Genomic DNA, 14,887 nt, shown 5'->3' with positions numbered 1-14,887 from the left:
AATCGGTACAAACATGTTTATTTTCATCATGAAACAACCTCAAAAATCAACTCCCAAAATATTAGACGGGCACATGTATTTATTACCTACGAAAGCGTGAAAATTTGCCGTCCCTTTAAATTATTTTCCTCAGCGTGGAAATGGAACAATTGCAATTTAATAAAAGCGATGACGACATGGAAGAAAATAACTCGCCGAATATATTGAATAGCGATCGGACGAAAGCTCGGTGATGAGAAACGTATAAATATATCCGTTACCGTCGAAAAAATTCGCCTGAACATCAAGAGGACGTTACATTTGGAAACTATCGACAGAACTAATATTAATTTTTTTCTGCAAAATTTACGTTCCATTGGTTGCACAAAATTACAAATGCTTCTGCACAGCGAAAATACGTGCGAAAATAAATTGGAGCATTGTTCAATACGTGGCAATAAAAGTTTCAAAACTGAAATCTCGATATGTCGAGTAAACATTTGCCTAAAACAAAAATTTTGCAACTTGTGCATACCGAGTGCGTGTTTGCCCCAATGAAGAGAATTTCGAAGGTTCTATACTTTTACACAAAAGCCTAAAAGAATAGAAAAAGTTTGCAGAAAAGACTTGATTATTCTATCATTAAAATTTTCAAATGTAATATCCCGTTAAGTTGTATTAAATTAGAAATGAGGAAAAATCGATTTAGACAATTAACAATCGATCGAGTAGAAACTTCCTACTTCCTGTTTCCGCAACCGGGAGATTTTCGTCCGGTCCACGAATCGGTTACACGAGCCGAATATCTTTTTCCCGTGTAAGGATCGCGCGTGGCTGAACGCAGCATAATCGGCACTCGTAATTTCGCGAGCACGGAGGGAAGCGATGACGCGAGAGACATGGTTCTTCGTAAGTTCGCGATTGTTCGCGAACAATCCACGATGGCTCTGTATCACCGATGCGAAGGGATTCGTTCGCGGTGCCGCACGTTCCTCTCCGCCGCCGTGAGCGCGAGCAAATGTTCGCTCGTTCGCTCGCGCTCGAGCGGTGTAAATACGCCGTTTAACGACCGATGCTATTTCGAAGGGAGTTCGTGAGAACGAGCCTGGGAATTAAAAGGAACGAAAACTCGCCTCTTACTCGGCAGTTAAACGGCGAACGGAAAATTGTACATCGCGCAAGAAACCAACTGAAACCCTCCCCCTTCTCTCGCGCTTCTTACCCTTGTGAGCTCACCCCCTGCTGGGAGCGAGAGAGAGAGAAAGAGAGGCTCTGCATTCTTCTCTCGATGCGCGCCGAAAGGTTCTCCGAAACATCCGTTATCGTTCTTTCTCTTTCGCTACACGCGATCCGACGACGACACGTTCATATTTTACGACACGAGCGCACCGGAACGACGTCGGATGCAGAATCGCCGGTGGAACGGAGTAATTTTCGCGAGGAATTATGAGTTAAACATGTAATTAAATATCCATCCTCATGTAAATACAATTAGGCTCGCTGAGAGATCCGTAAATTCGTTGCACTTAATTACGCGTTGGGAGAGGCAACAACAAATCCTACCCCCGGGTAACGTTAAATGAATGCGCACGTTGATTCCGTGTTCTCCTGTATTTTTTTTTCTTTTTTTCAGCTTATTTTTGTTACCGAACGATGCCACGTTACATAAAATGCAGCGCACCGTTCCCGGGAACCCCCCCGGTCGTTTTCACTCCGAAATTAAACTGTAAATTTGCCTCGCATCAATAACAGGGGAACAATCCCGAGACCCCCGCCGGTAAATTTTTTTTCGACTAAATCAGGGATTGTCATGTTTTCCTTTGACGTTCCAATTTTTTTTTTTGCAGAGCACTCCGACGCGCACATCAGAATTCGAGATTTGCACCGCATCGGATTACAGGTATGTATACTCGATGAAAAGCGAAAAATACGTGAAACGCGTTTTTCAGCGCGGTTCCGTAACGAAGCAGACACACAATTGGCAGGAGAAAAAAATACTGACAAGAGCGGAAGAATGTTTACTCGGCGCATGAGCATATATACGCTAACACATATCGAGTTGCAAATTGCCCAAATTTTATTGGAAATATAGTTCTACGGAGAGAGGAAGGAGGGAGGGCGAGCAAACGCAGATTAAAATCGCGGTCGCGGGAGAAGATCGGCGCCGGTAACGGCGGCGACGGCTGCCTGCGTCCTTCGCTCGGCGGCGTCGCACAGTAAAAAATTCGAAATTGCGTAACGCAATGAAACAAAAAAAAAAACGCGTTTTCCATATTATGCATGTAACCTAAATTTCCATATTTTGCTTTGAAATAATATAAGTAGAGGAAAAATGTCGAGTTATCAATGATTGAAAACGACTCGTATATAGAGTCTTCTGTAAGTAATAACACAAAAGTTCGCGTACTATTTGCAAAATGATGAAGGACTGCTTCGTTTAGAGTGGCTTGATCTACAAGCGTACGACGGCTGTTGCGCTCAGCTTTCAGATTCAAGATTCAATATACCGATGTCTGTACGTAACCCGTGCACATATATAAGATTAATTCGATTCATCTATCGAAAGTACGTCATAAGGATATTACACAAGCACACGTGAGAATGTTGATCGCTCATTCCCGAGCCTATTAACGGGGATATTGAATATTGAAAAAAAAATATCCAACTCGCCCGACCGCGCGCCGTTAAGATTGAGATTGCGAATCGCGGCCCGTCGTCCGCAGTCGTCGTCTCCAAGACGGATATTTCGATTTCAGCCTTAATATCCGCCGAGGCCACCGCCTGTCCCGCGCCTCTCCCCGTCCCATACATAATCCCCGGCGCGCTCCTTCGTTAAGCATTCTTAATAAGCGCAACTTTCGCGGCGTCACTCGCTCATTACGATCTTATCGGGACCGAGGAGCAGCCGCGACGTTATTTCCAAGTAATTATTCCGCAGCCTCGAGCTACTACCTGCGCCAGGAGAGGAGAGGAGAGGAAAGGCTAGCAGGCACACATCGAGCTGATCTCGATGCGAGAGCCGTCGCGTTCGCTACTACAGGCGAGAGAGAGCCGCGCAGAATCTCGATAAGGCGGAACCCCGCGAGTCACCCCCTTATCGCCGGCCGCCGATCTACGTTGCGTGCCGGCGTTACCCTGCGCGCGCGCGCGCGCGCGCGATCGATGATCCGAAGCGACCAGGGGCGGTGGTAAATCGTCGATTTCGCGGAAGCTCTCGGAGGCCGCGCGCGCTCTCTCTCCGCGAGAGTGTTCCGCGCGGAATCAAAGCGGACCATCGGCGGGTTCACCGCGATAACGAGGCGATCTCTCGCCCCTCTCTCCTCCCTCTCTTTCCTCCCTCGCTTCAGCGATCTCAGCACATACGCAACGATATCGACTATCAGAGTCAACGTCTCGCGCTGTCTTTATCACCGGTATATAAAGCGACCGTTCGACGCCCGTCGCGAGTGCGTATCACCCGTCCTCTTGCGAGTGCCGATCATGCGTTTCAGCGCGTTGTTCTTGCTCGCGGGCACCTTCGTGCTGCTCGCGAGCAGGTGTGTCGGCGAGAAGGACTTAGTAGAGGAGCTTGTAGAGCCGGATTTAATAGAGTATGTCACGGAGAAGCTGAGCCCCGGCGAGGGTAAGGAGACGAAGGCCGATAGTTCGTCGTCCTCCAGCGAAGAGAACAAGGAGAAGCGTGAGAAAAGGGAATCCTATTTGAAGGATAAATGGGGGCTTCTGGAGGAGGAGGAGGACGAAGCGGAGGAGAGGGAGCTGCAGCGCGTAGCGCGCGCTAAGGGCTCGAAGAAGAAGGGCAAGGACGACGATGATGATGACGACAGCAGCAGCAGCAGCAGCTCTTCCAGTGATGATGATGACGACGATGACGACGATGATGATGATAAGAAGGGCAAGAAACGCGCGAAGTCGAAGAAGGACGACGACAACGACGACGATGACGACCATCGTAAGAAGAGCAAGAAGCGACGCGCGAAATCGAAGAAGGACGACGACGATGACGACGACGACGATAATGACAATTGTGATGACGACGATGACGACGATTCGTCCTCATCTTCTTCGTCGTCGTCCTCGGAGGAAGACAACAACAAGCATCGTAAGAAGAGAGCTGTAATAGGTCGACGCGACACTTCGGAAAGTGAGTCCAAAGAACCCGTAGAGCTGGTATATCCGAAGAAATCAGACCGAGTTGTCAGAGAGGCGGATGACACGTCGGAAAGCAACACGTCGGAAAAGAAGGACAAGAAAACGCGCCGACTTGTCAGAGGGCTGAATCAGCCCTCCTTGAGGAGCAAATCGTCATCCGAAGAGCAGCACCAGCCGAAGAACCTGCGGTTTACCCGATCAGCCGAGGACACGTCGGAAAGCGACACGTCTGAAAAGAAGGGCGGGAAAGCGCGTCGATTAGTTAGAGGGCTCAATCAGCCCTCCTTGGAGAGCAAATCGTCGTCCGAGGAGCAGCACCAGCCGAAGAATCTGCGGTTTACCCGCTCAGCCGAGGACACGTCGGAAAGCGACACGTCTGAAAAGAAGGGCGGGAAAGTGCGTCGATTCGTCAGAGGGCTCAATCAGCCCTCCTTGGAGAGTAAATCGTCGTCCGAAGAGCATCACCAGCCGAAGAACCTGCGGTTTACCCGATCAGCCGAGGATACGTCAGAAAGCAACTCGAGTGAAGGGAAAAGCGATCCGAAAAAGACTCGACGAGAAGTCAAGGTTAGTTCGAAAAGTGGATCATCATCCAATAAGCTGACGAACTCACGACTTGTTCGCGCGCTCAGGGAAAGATCTGAGAGCGATTCGTCCAGAGAGAAGAAGAAGAACAAACCGAAGAATCGATCCATCGAGAACACCCCGGCGAGTGAATCATCGTCCGCTGAGCGGTACGACAAATCGAAGAAGCAATTTATCCGGACGGCCGGCGATACTTCGGAAAGTAAATCGTCGTCCGAGAAGAAGATTCTATCGTACGCTCGGCCGGGTCGACCAGTCGGGAATTCAGCGGGTCTGTCGTCCGAAGAGAACGCGAAGAATCGAGTCGCGATCGAAGATGAAGACGCCGGTTACCAGAGCGAGACGGAGGGCAAACGAGTGACTCGGTCGAATAAGGATAAAAAGAAGAAGAAGAAGAAGAAGAATAAGAAGAAGAAGAGACACTGCACGCCCAAGCCGACAACCGTAGAGCCCGATCCCTTGCAGGAGCCGGAGGAACACATTCCGGCTTGATAACACTAATCTTCATAGTGATATATGTATACACACACACACACATACGTATTCCTTTAAATGTTAAATATAATAAACGGAGAGTCGTGGTATCAAAGCTGGTGGGATCTGAAATTTTATCTTCCTCGTGCGTTCGCGCAGGAACTCCTGGAATCTCGGTAAAAAAAATACACCAACAAAAATCGTTTCGTGGGCGTGACTGTAATTGTATGACAATAACCANATTTTTCCATTTTTTTTTTTTTTTTTTTTTTTTTACTAAAGTGTTACTGATAATAACCTCATATGTATATGTTTCTAATTTCCTTAGAATAATAAAAAGTTACAGCGCCGAAAATGACCGCAATTTTAGTGAAGTTAGCCATACTTTCTCTCTCAGTGCACAAGAACGAACGAGTTCACAGTTTGTTGATTGTAAACCGTCCAATCTTATCGACAGTTTCAGTTTTGCGGAAATGCGAGCAATAAAGGAAGAGAAGATGTAGCTTCTTAGACAATTCCCGGGTCGCAAGGTCGGTGTCGATTTCGCGAGCAGTAGAGCGGGAGGCCTCGGACGCCAGTTTGAAACACGATCTCAGCGAGATTTACCATCTGGAGCTCGTCGGCCGGGCGAGCACGCCGATTTAACAAGGGGAAGAGTGTGCGTGCCGGGCCAGTCCGAAAGTACGTGCGGTACTTACGAGCTCGATACACGCGACGCGTTCTCCTTGCGTCGCACTGTGAACGTCGCCGCCGTGTTCTTCGCGTTGACGTCGTTATCGACGATCCAGTCCGGGCTGCTGGACGAGCCCTCCAGGATCTTCACGCCCGGTCTCACCTTCACTCTGAAACATACACGGCAAAATGCGATTCCATCAGTGGAACGTCATGTCTTCGTGCACAGGGAAGATTTCCTTTGGAATTAATAACATTTCTGCAATTGAAACAGATTTGTACTTATGGAACGGAGCAAACAGACGCATGTTTGATTCAGCAAGAACGGGATCGTTCGATTTCTCAAAGGATAAATATCAAATTACATCTTTTTCTGTGCTCTCATCCAAACGTTACGATGATTGTTGCGAGCAATAAATTATTTGAAAGAAGTTACATTATGTTAGAAAAATATTAAAGAGTTTTCTTTGTTCCAGCGAAACAATGTTTAGCGTGTATAATAAACGAGCGAATGAAATAAATTTATTTGATTGGAAACGAAATATTATTTTTTTCAAAGTAATACTGCTCTTTCTACCAAACAACATGGTGTTTTATATTAAATTATGTTGTTTGTATTAAAGAAATCCAAATCAAACAAGCATGTGTATTAAATCCAAAGAAATGTCCTTTCTATGTGTATGTCGAGTGCAAAAAATGTGAAACACGTGCTGATCCTTCTTAATCTTCATAATATATATATATATATATATATACACAGACATAAACACACTTCCTTTACATGAAATATAATAAACGGAGTTTTATCCAGTTAACCCTGAGTATCAGATGATGAAATCTGAAATTGTACTTTTCGTTCATAGAAGAACTCAATGAGAGATATCTTCGAGAAGTGTACTTCCGCTGGGGGATACGCGAGCAATTTCGCTCATCTTCCAGCGCGATATCGCCGAGTGGCCGAATTTTTGCGCCGTCGCTCTTATAATCGATAACAATGGGAGACGTTGGAAATTTCCGGGAATCTTGTTAAGAGCCCGTTTAACTTGGCCGTTTTTGTCGCGAGTTTTGCGCCCGTGGTAAGTTGTAAGAGTTGAGTGCCGTATAATATTACTGACGGAGCCCTTTCAGCGTCTCTTTCTCTCTCTCTCTCTCTTTCTCTCTCTCTCCTCGTTCCGGAGAAGTTGCGAGAAAGAGAGTATTTAAAATATCGGCAAACTTGCCTGTCGCGGCACCCTCGTTTATCATTGGCCAACTTTGAGATTAATTATTAAAACTTATTTTTGGCGACGCGGCTAATGTATACAGCGCCGGGGCAGCGTCCATTAATTTCGGGGACGGAAAGAGATTGTTGCTCGGAACGATTTGTTAACGAGAAGTTACACGGGTTCATGAAAATTGATCTTAATTGTATTCGTCGCGATACGCGAATCGCGGCGAAATGGAAACGTTATTAATCGCTGCGAAATATTCGATGGAATTATCAACGACACAGAATTATTAACGATACAGATCTCTACTCTTCGTATTGCCATTGTTTAATCATCACTCAAGCATATTTATATAAACGTATATATAACTTGGCGCTGGATTTCGACAAGCTGCCGGCAGTGCATTTCACATTTCGATACCTATTAATTTTACCGAGCGCTCGCAATAATTGAATCCGAAACGAGAGCGAGAAGTGCTCGCGCGTCTTATCTATTCTGCGACTCGATGATTTTCAGACGACCTCTCGTGATATTTCATAATCTTTCTGAGGTCGCTTCGCGCAACCACACACAGTGTGTGTGTGTGTGTGTGTATGTGCACGCGCGAGCGTAAATATTATTTATTTATAAACGAGTATTTTACACGCAAAAGATCAAATAAAAGCAGAGCGGATCGAGAGATAAGGGAACGAAGAAAAGGGAAGATAAGAGAGTAGAAAAAGAGAGGAGAATATAATCAATAATAAATCGAACAAACTTAAAAGCGGACACTGAACGGCACCGAACAGAAAAACTAAAACCGAGCTGAAATTAAACGCCAGACTTCAATAATAAATCCAGATAATTAGAACGAGCCATCGAAAGTTTCTAATAACGATTACATGTATTCAAAACCGCCTGCCGCGTAGGAAGTTCCGCGCGTCGAGGGTGATAGATTATAAAATATAGCCGGCGAAGGCGCCAAAGGGGACAAAATAGCAAAAAGGAGTCACGGCGCTCGGGATAATATACAAGTCACGTACAAAGTTTCAGCGGTGTTTCTTCCCGGGCGAAGACTTACACGGAGGAAGGCGCCGCGTTACTTCCATTACTCGTATCACGTCGTATCGATCGCGAGCCCCCCTCGCGCGCGTGTTTCTTTCATCCGCTGTATTATTAGCCGGCGTCCTCCTGTCATTAAAAATGTACGAACGTACATCCGTCCTCCAACGAGAGACCCATTGCCCTCGTCGAGCTCTAACGACATCGTCGAGCACACTTCCCACCAGCCGCGAGTTCTCCCCGCCGCGGCATCCCCGGCGCCGACTATACGCGTTCCTGCGAATGTAAGCCGATAACTAATACTTACACAATTCCGCGAACAAGCGCCGAAGAAACGCGCCTGATAATAGTCCTCCATCTCTCTCTTTCTCTCTCGTAAATAACAATATCCTCTTTCGGCCCCGGTAAGTATCCCCCGACGGTTCACGATAAATAAACTTCGCGAATGCGGAGGCGAAAGGAGGGGTACGGTAAGCGGAAAGGGAAAATAAAACGGTAACAAAGAGAGCTCGTTCCGTTCGCGAAAAGTGGAACGATCGGCTGATTCGCCGCGATCGTTAAGCACGCCCTTCATCAGCCGGTCGTGAACGACATGCCGCTATCAGCAACCGATATCAAAATAATCATTAGAAAGCGCGAATAGTTGGGCGAGTAATTGGACGGTAAGGAAAAAGTGTCCGACAGTCGAAGCTGTAATGATCGCATAGTGGAAGAATGATCGTCAGCCAGACCGTTTTTTGTAAATATTAGTTTCAGTAAATATTATTCTAGCGTCAATGATAACAAGTTTATATATGTAAGATAAATTTATATGTCGCTGCTGCTACTCTTTTATATTAGAACAGGAAGATACGGTAAACGCCGAAAATTGACTACAATTTCAGCGAAGGAACCACTTCTTTCCCCCAGTGATTCCACCTGCAAGTTCCAACTGATTTCAACGCCCGTTATCAGTTTCTGCGATACTAACGTAGCGACGTCGGACCGATAATGTCTGCTGGACACAAGTGTAAATTCGCCATTACTTTTTTGTTAGAACAATAAGAAGACACAGTCGGCGTCGGAAATGACTATAATTTCCGTGAGATTACCTAGTTTTTGCGATTGCTCCACGTTCAGATTTCAACTTACTTGAGTCATCGTTATCAGTTCCTGCGATACTAATACTGCTAACGTAGCGACGCTCACAGGTCGAGCCGATAATGTCTGTTGGACACAAGTGTAAATTCGCAATAGCGCGCTCGAGTTGCCCCTCGTCAACTTCGCCCTGTCCCTCGCCACGTCCAATTAACCCCCTCGCGATCTCGGCAGTTGTCTTCGGCCGGGGGGTGGGTATCGGATTTCCGTTCAATCGGACGGATGCGTCTCGTCGACTACTATTCCTCCTCCTCCTTTTCCCGCCCCTCCTGCTCTATTGTACCGCTTTGAGCACCGGTGCTCAGTTGTCATCGCAATAACACCGCGTTCGTTACTCGTCGCGTAGCGTGTACTCGTGCGCGATAATCGCCGCCTGGATTGAAATTCAAGATACTTCCGTAGCGCCGCATTTCCAGTGCCGGCGTCAAGTTTATTGTTATATACTAAAAAAAAAAAAAATCTCCTTTAACTTTATTTAACTTTCTAAGTAATAAATAATGTTACTTTTTTTTTTCCTTTGAGCGCCCGAAATTATGACAATTATATGCACAATGTTACACAATGTTACAAACACGGAGACATGATTTACTTTTCATTTGTCTTATTAACCTTTTATTTATACGTCAGTTGAGCTAATAGAGGTGCACACATAATGTAAAGTTTGAGGGACCGATCATCTTAAATTTCACCGCCGTCTCGCGCTCGCGAGAATATATGAGACAGCTGCGGCACCAACGAAGTAAAACTAAAGACCGTGAAAGTCTTACGACGTCAAAGATTCAATGTATGCAGAAAATTCCGCTGTTTAATCACCGCCTGTCGGTAAACTTTGCGGCACATCAGTGTGGATGATAACTGCAAAACTGCAGTTTCACACAAATATCTGGTATACTTCATCGTGGCCCTGTACGCATATTGATAAAACATCGAGATGTGATTGTCAATTTTTTTTTATAATTTACTCGTAATTCTCGTTCTTGAGAATTAATTTTATAATAAGAAATTTTGTATCGAGGTTACCAGATATTTCAGTTCAGTGAAAAATACAAATGACCAATGAGAGCCACGCAGGTCGATGGTTGCGAATAATTAGTTCGCGAATAATTAGTAATAATCGAGTTCCGGGGCTGCGAGGAAAACGCAAGTCGTTGCGCCGGTCGATCGGCCGGATTTTCCGTCAATAATGCAGCCGATTGGGCGATGCGCACACATTTGGTGCTTCGTCGCGTTCCTCGTGACACCTCGCGCGCCCCTGAGGAAAATTCGCGAAACGAGTCTCCGGATTTCGCGAATATCGCATCCCTCGGAGGGAATGTCGGCGAAAAGAGACCCGGGAAGTCGCGGAGAGGAATAACAATGACACTCGAGGGGTGTAATGACGGGGGAGGTGGTGCTTCTCGATGGCGAGAGAAAGAGGAAGATTCACTTCCGCACGCGCGCAAAGTCAATAACTCGTTGCGTTGCAACGGAGGAAGCGACGATCTATATGGAATATTAAAGGGAATTAAATCCATTTTTTCTACTTACCCCCGGGGAAGAGAGAGAGAGAGAGAGAGAGAGAGAGAGAGAGAGAGAGAGAGAGAGAGAGAGAGAGCAAAAGAGATAACTTCCTGCGAGTTCCTGCGAGTTCCTGCGAGTTCCCGAGTGCGGAAAATGGATGAATCTCGAGTTAATCTTAAGCGCCTTTGCTTCGATAGAATTTTAATTCGCAGCTCGGCTGGGTAGCTCTGGCGTCTCGGGTGAAAAAATGAAGAGGAGAAAGAGGAAGAGGGAAAATCATCCCCCGGTCATCGTGTGTTCGAAGAAGAAGGAGGAGGGGGGAGGGCTGAAAATCACACGACTCGACGTCTCCGGGACACCCGGTGCGTGCGCGATCGTCAGACGGTACTTGACAAATGCGCTCGCATAACTCTCTTCGATCCCCGGGAGTCTCGCGCGTGGCTTGCGCGGAAAATTCGCGGGGAAACCGGCACCGTGCACGGAAATCACGACGACGTCACGGAGTCACGACGGACGGACGGACGGACGGACGAATTGGGTGTATCCCGGACGGAAAATTCGCGGCGGCGTCGTTTGTCTTCGTCGGTTGGGGTCGCGTCGGACGGGAATAAGGCCATCTCTCACCGCCGCGAAGGACGTTTTCCTCATCATCGCCGTCCAGCCGCTCGCTCGTTCTGGCTGCGCGCGCGAAAGAATCTCCGCTACGAACTACTCACGCTCCAGTTACGTGACCGGGTCACGGGGTCAGGACGCGGCTGGAAGAAACGCGTCTGTCCGACGCCGCCGCGACGCATCGCGATTATCCGCCGACGGTGGCGAATGCGGCGCAACGAATCGTGTGTGTCGTCGTAGCCGTCGTTCTTGTCGACGTCGCTGTGGCGATACGACGATACGCCAGGTCTCGATAATCCTACCCGCAAATGCGCCCGACCGAGGAAAGAGAGAGAGAGAGAGAGAGAGATTTCGGATTATCGAGAGCGCGTCTCGCGGAAAATAGAACGTTGCGGAATGACGCCAAAATTGTTGCTCGCACGTTGATTGCCAAGAGGTGTCACCAGTGATGAGGTGTTGTAGTATTGCACTTCATTGATTTATTTATACGTCACTTGTAACCAGTTGCGAACCAATTGAATATATAGCCGCAATAAGCTGTATATTTACTATATGTGTTTGTTACACAATTGGCATGCATAATTATTATAATATTGTTGTATAAATGTAATGTGTATAATTGTTGTTGCGTAAGTTATATGTTGAATTGGTAAGTGCAACATTTAAACATGACGAATTGAGTATATAACCGACAGATATAACGAATTGAGTCCACAGCCGATGAAACTAGCTAATGGGTGTACGCATCGAGAGTTGTTTCTGTTTACAGTATCTCCGGTGATTCAAGCCCTAGTGGAGCATTGAGATAATCGCAATGGAAATCACCGTGGCAGTCGACGTTTCATTCGAGACGCGAGAGTGTCTCGAGTCGCGTCGATTTATCGTTATTTCGCGGCGCAAAAATATCTCTCCGGTGTATTTTCGTCGAAACTTATCGTCGAGTAAGATTCTTGAAACAACCACGTCGGATTGCGCGATACAATTTTATGTTCTTTCTCTCTCTCTCTCTCTCTCTTTCTCTTTCTTTCTTTCCGTGCATCTTGATTGTTCATTGCTAAAAGAGGCGCGGTCTCTCACATCGAACCAGAATTCCTCAAGTAAGAATTAGAACATCGCCTACCATTAGGGAACTACAGCGCGTGATTTGAAAGACACAAATCGTTCTATTCATGGCTTATTGGAATTCAAGATTACATTTCTCTCATATAAAAAATAAAAAAAATATTTCGCAATATAGATTGCCAGATATAAAATGCTGTATTCGTAGAAAAGCAAAATAAAGATAGAACAGTCATATGAAATCTGAAATGAAGTGCTTTGCAAATTATATTCATGATTAGTTCTAAGTTGAACTCAATCATGAATGCAATATTATCATAGAAATAAATAAATATCGCTCTTAGTAATGATAACAAATAAATATGATATAGAAATCAATCCTACGTTACATTTTATATGATGAACAATTTTGTATAAATAACAGTCCACTGACATTTTTGTGCTACTTTAACAAGATGAATAATGTTAAAAAGTGATACGTCGACAACAAATTAAATATGTTAACATATATTTACATACTTTTTAATATTTTCTCATGTTAAAGTAATACAAAAATTTCAGTAGACTGTAATTTAAATTTTTTACCGCGTAATTATTTGTAATATATGAACATCGCACACATACGAACTCTCCTTACAGCATCCTTTGTCAGTACATCTCTGTCTCCCACTCGCTTCCCCTTCATTAACGACGGGCGGATGTTTCACCAACCAGGAATCACCATTCGATGTCCTAACTCCCACTCGAGGAAACACCACATCGTGCCTATCCAAACATATAACGGATTCCAAGGCGGAGACACATTGCTATCGATTGTCGCGCGTCCCGAGAGTGCGCGAGCCGTATAATTTATTTAAAGCCCGCGCCTGTCTCCGCATCATCGCTCCGCGACTCACAAGCGCGTCTCTCTCTCTCTCTCTCTCTCTCATCGACGAGAAAGGCCGCTTCTCTTCCGAGGACGGGAGCGGTCGTTCTTAATTCAAAACTGAAACGAGAATTTTCGAGAGTGCACGGCATTCCTCCGCGCGTCGGTTAAGCGGATCTCGCGATGGAGGGAGAGGGGAGAGGGAGAGGAGTGTGGAAAAGTGCACCGAGTGGCTGATACGAAACTTCGGGTGGCCGCGTAGTCGCCGACGAGCGGGACCGGATATTGCCTCTTCAAGTTCCCGTGGCGCGCTTGGCCGAGTCGAAGCCGCGGCTAATTCGTATTTAAAGGAGGCCACCGGTGCCCCATGATAACTCAATTTGCCTTTCTCCACCCCGGAGGTTGGCAAACCCCGGCTGTCGTCGTTTCTCTTATCGCGCCCTCGTCGAGTACGCCGCGAATACATCCGCTCCGCCTCTTTGCGCGCGCTTCGCAATAACGCGCCGGATCAAGTCGGAGAGAAGTCGGAGAGAAGCGGGGAATTCAAAGCGTGGAAACATACGCTGCATTCCCCGGCGCGACGACGTCCCGAGACCCCATAAAATATTCCCGAGGCACGTCGCTCCTTCTAAAGCGAAGTCTGATTTGTCGCGTGCGTTCGCCGGGCGCGCGCGCGCGCGCGCGAATATCCGAGCCGAGACGCGAACGTCACGTCGAGGATGGAAGCAATTGCGGTCAAGTGAGAGAGAAATCCCCGGCCGTCACCGGCACGCGACGACAAACGTTCATCGATTAATAACGGAGAAACGTCCCATAACGTTAGATCTCTCTCTCTCTCTTTCGCGCGCGAAGCGCCCGGGGGAGGGTCGGCGATGGGGCTAATTCGGCCCCGGAAATCAATTCGTGTATCGCGCGAGGGCTCGTCAAAGCGATTTGTTGCCCAGCTCGTGAAACGCTCACGATTAATCCCGCAAATTCTGTCCAACTTGAAGGATCAATAGAGGGAGTCTCAAGATATAACCACCGTGCAGCATTATTGTTCCGCTTGTCCTTGTGTCCATAATATCACGGGTGTTTACTTGTCATTGTTTTCTCAATGTTGAGGGATACGCGATACTCGAAGAAGTGGTTCTCGGAAAATCCTTTTAACCCATTAACTGGCGGAAACGGTAGTGAGACTACGAATGCTGACGTTAAAGCAGATTCTTAATTTTCACCCGAGTGCCCCTTTATTCCCGATGAATTCGTCGGGAGTCCGTTAAAATCGCAAACATTCCGTGTGACAAATAACTCGACTCGCCTGGAAATCAACGATATATCGCTGTTCGCGTCTCCGCATCCTCCGTTCTGTGTTCCGCAACTTGCTCCTGACTATTTCACGATTCCGGACACTCGCATCGGACACACGATTCGATCGCACGGAAATGTGTTATCGCGAAAGCCCGATCGAATATTTCAACAGCCGATGAAACATTTTAACCACCCATTCCCCGGGAATTTCAAATCAACCATCGCGGTACATGTGTTCCGCGTCGCTCTCGGGCTCGTGACGTAATGACACGGTCACGGAAGAGTACACGACGTGTGCGAAAGTATCAAAATAATT

At 46.7% G+C, this 14,887-nt stretch overlaps 2 protein-coding genes across 2 annotated transcripts in view; one reads left to right on the top strand and one right to left on the bottom strand.

Annotated features, from left to right (window-relative positions):
- Positions 1-3,459: 3,459 nt before the first annotated feature.
- On the top strand, positions 3,460-5,205 carry LOC106742344 (DNA ligase 1-like). Its single transcript, XM_014615198.1, has 3 exons — positions 3,460-3,744; positions 4,060-5,070; positions 5,179-5,205. The coding sequence occupies exons 1-3, from the start codon at positions 3,460-3,462 to the stop codon at positions 5,203-5,205; spliced, it is 1,323 nt and encodes a 440-aa protein (XP_014470684.1).
- A 676-nt stretch (positions 5,206-5,881) lies between these two features.
- LOC106742343 overlaps positions 5,882-14,887 on the bottom strand; it is a 114,482-nt gene continuing 105,476 nt past the window's right edge. The window contains exon 3 of the mRNA XM_014615197.1: positions 5,882-6,029. Coding sequence (XP_014470683.1) covers positions 5,882-6,029 — 148 coding nt within the window. The remainder of the gene's footprint in view (positions 6,030-14,887) is intronic.

The sequence above is a fragment of the Dinoponera quadriceps genome, unplaced genomic scaffold (assembly GCF_001313825.1).
Source record: "Dinoponera quadriceps isolate SergipeBrazil2010 unplaced genomic scaffold, ASM131382v1 scaffold629, whole genome shotgun sequence".
NCBI classification, from domain to species: Eukaryota; Metazoa; Arthropoda; class Insecta; order Hymenoptera; family Formicidae; genus Dinoponera; species Dinoponera quadriceps.
The sequence above is the reverse complement of the archived record's forward strand: the minus strand, read 5'-3'. Positions and strand labels throughout refer to the sequence as shown.

Excerpts from the sequence above, each read along its gene's own strand:
- LOC106742344 (XM_014615198.1), top strand. The coding sequence starts at position 3,460 with ATGCGTTTCAGCGCGTTGTTCTTGCTCGCGGGCACCTTCGTGCTGCTC. Across the intron at positions 3,745-4,059 it reads AGGAGAGGGAGCTGCAGCGC|GAAGACAACAACAAGCATCG; the intron begins GTAGCGCGCGCT and ends TCGTCCTCGGAG. Across the intron at positions 5,071-5,178 it reads GCGAGACGGAGGGCAAACGA|GAGCCGGAGGAACACATTCC; the intron begins GTGACTCGGTCG and ends GATCCCTTGCAG.